Below are 2,206 nucleotides of genomic sequence, written 5' to 3' on the forward strand. Positions count from 1 at the left end.
GAGAGCAGAGAGAGGAGAGAAGAGAGAGAGCAGTGGTCGTGAGCAAAGAGAGGGGAGAGAGAGAGTGTGGTAAAAGTGTGTGTGTAATGTGTAAGTGTGTGTGTTAGTGTTGTGTGTGTGTGGTGTGTGTGTGTGTGTGTGTGTGTGTTGTGTGTGTTATGGTGTGTGTGTGATGTGGACTGTGTGTGTGTGGTGGTGTGGTGTGTGTGTCGTTGGTGTGTTTGTGCTGTGTGGTGCTGCATGGCTGTGTGGTGTGTGCGTGTGTGCGCGCGAATAGAGACAGATGGTATGGATGATCCGATGTACTGGATTATAGATGGACGATCAGAACAGACCCGGACAGACCGACAAACAGACAGACACAGCTATCAATACATTCACTGCGCTTCCCTGACTGCGCATAACGTCATTGCTATACGTGACGCGGCCTCCTCCTCCTCCCCTCCTCCTCCTCATCCTCCTCCTCCTCCTCCTCTTCTTCTTCTCCTCTCCTCTCTCCTACTCCTCCCTCTCTCCTCCTCTTCCATCCGCCCTCTATTACTTCCTTGCCGGCACTCTCTCACCAGACATCAGACCCCCCGTTATTGAAGCCGCCCCCTCCCACCCACTCGAAAATCATTAACAGCGCTCCGGGTCCTCCGAGTCAATACAGCTCCCCGTAAAGGGGGAGACCATATTATCTCGCGAGACCGGGGGACGGAGCTTCCGTGACGGGGAGGGAGCTTCCGTGAAGGGAGGGGAGCTTCCGTGAAGGAAGGGGGGAACTCCGTGACAAGCGTGGCCTTCCGGTGAGAGAAGGAGAGCGTCCGGTGATGGGGGGAGGCATGTCTATGGACGGGGGGTTGCGCGCGGCATGCGATCCTGAAAGAGAAAAGTGATATTTACTGGATACAGGCAGAAATCGCAACGAGAGACAGCTCATCGACCGATCAATCACATAGACGCTGAGTGAATGAAGAGGAGCTCACTTGGACCCTCCGCAACCTCCGTGTAGCGGAGGTGTGCTTGCAATCTCAGTGTAGGAGAGGTGTGCTTGCAATCTCAGTGTAGGGTGTGTGTGCTTGCAATCTCAGTGTAGGGGAGGTGTGCTTGCAACCTCAGTGCATGGTAAGGTGTGTGTGATTGCAATCTCAGTGGTAGGAGGTATGCTGACGATATCTCATTCGATCATATACCATGCGCATATCACTCGAGCTATAATGTTAACCATAATAATAATCATACCACCGAGTATAATTATAATGTTAGCAATAAAACCACCCTGACAACCGTCTCCACCGACGCTGTTCAATGGGAACACTAGCGCCTCTGACGGCGACCACGCTGACGACTCTTACCTTTATGAAGGTATCCCTCCCTTCGGAGAAGTTCGTACAGCTGCGGGATGGCTTCCGCTCTAACTTCCGGGAGAATGACGACGACTGGCGTCGTCTGACCGCTCGGCTGCTGCTGCTGTTGCTGCTGCTGCTGTTGTCGTTGTAGTTGACGCCTTATAAATCTATCTTGTATCCTGTGGCCAATAATATAGAGGGCGCCATCGGGCCGTAGGATCGACCGTATTTCCTGGTCCGTGAGTGGTCGGTAAAAGCCGGGTGGCGCCACCTGGGGTCGGCCGTCTTGCACAATCCGATATCGATTATACAATTCGATAAACCTACGGCCCGTTTCCTCGAATCCGTTTCCGTTTCCGCCAATACGACCTTGACCTTGACCTCTCTGCGTGCCCTGGTCAATATTTCCGTTAGGATCGATCCTGAACCGGAAGTTCCCGTTATTCCCGGCAGCCGGAAATGGTCGGGAATCTCTTTGCCGAATGTTCGGGTTTATGAAGACGGTGCCAGCGTTACCTAATGGCGGACTGACTGCCTCGGTACTGCAGGCTCCGCACAGCAGCGCGAAAACCACGAGCGATATCATCCTGAAAGATATAGCGAAGATATAGTCACATCTCAGCATAGAATAAAAACTACGAGGGATATCATCCTGAAAGATATAGTGAAGATAGAGTCACGTATCACTCTCAGCATAGAAAAAAAACCAAGAGCGATATCATCCTGAAAGATAGTTGAGACATCGTCACATCTCAGCATAGAATAAATGCGTTAAGTTACGGACTCAGTAGTCCCCCGCATCGTCTCTATACTTCTCTATCTCTCCCCTTCCCTTCTCTGTATGCGTGTAAGCACGCTCGTTCGTGTGTGTGTGT

At 51.9% G+C, this 2,206-nt stretch overlaps 1 protein-coding gene across 1 annotated transcript in view; it reads right to left on the reverse strand.

Annotated features, from left to right (window-relative positions):
- The window catches only part of LOC106813371 (mediator of RNA polymerase II transcription subunit 15-like), an 11,070-nt gene extending 9,153 nt beyond the window's left edge, over positions 1-1,917 (reverse strand). The window contains exon 1 of the mRNA XM_014817502.1: positions 1,338-1,917. Within this exon, the coding sequence (XP_014672988.1) occupies positions 1,338-1,917 (580 nt within the window). The remainder of the gene's footprint in view (positions 1-1,337) is intronic.
- Between the last annotated feature and the right edge of the window lie 289 nt (positions 1,918-2,206).

The sequence above is a fragment of the Priapulus caudatus genome, unplaced genomic scaffold (genome assembly GCF_000485595.1).
Source record: "Priapulus caudatus unplaced genomic scaffold, Priapulus_caudatus-5.0.1 Scaffold762, whole genome shotgun sequence".
NCBI lineage: Eukaryota > Metazoa > Priapulida > Priapulimorpha > Priapulimorphida > Priapulidae > Priapulus > Priapulus caudatus.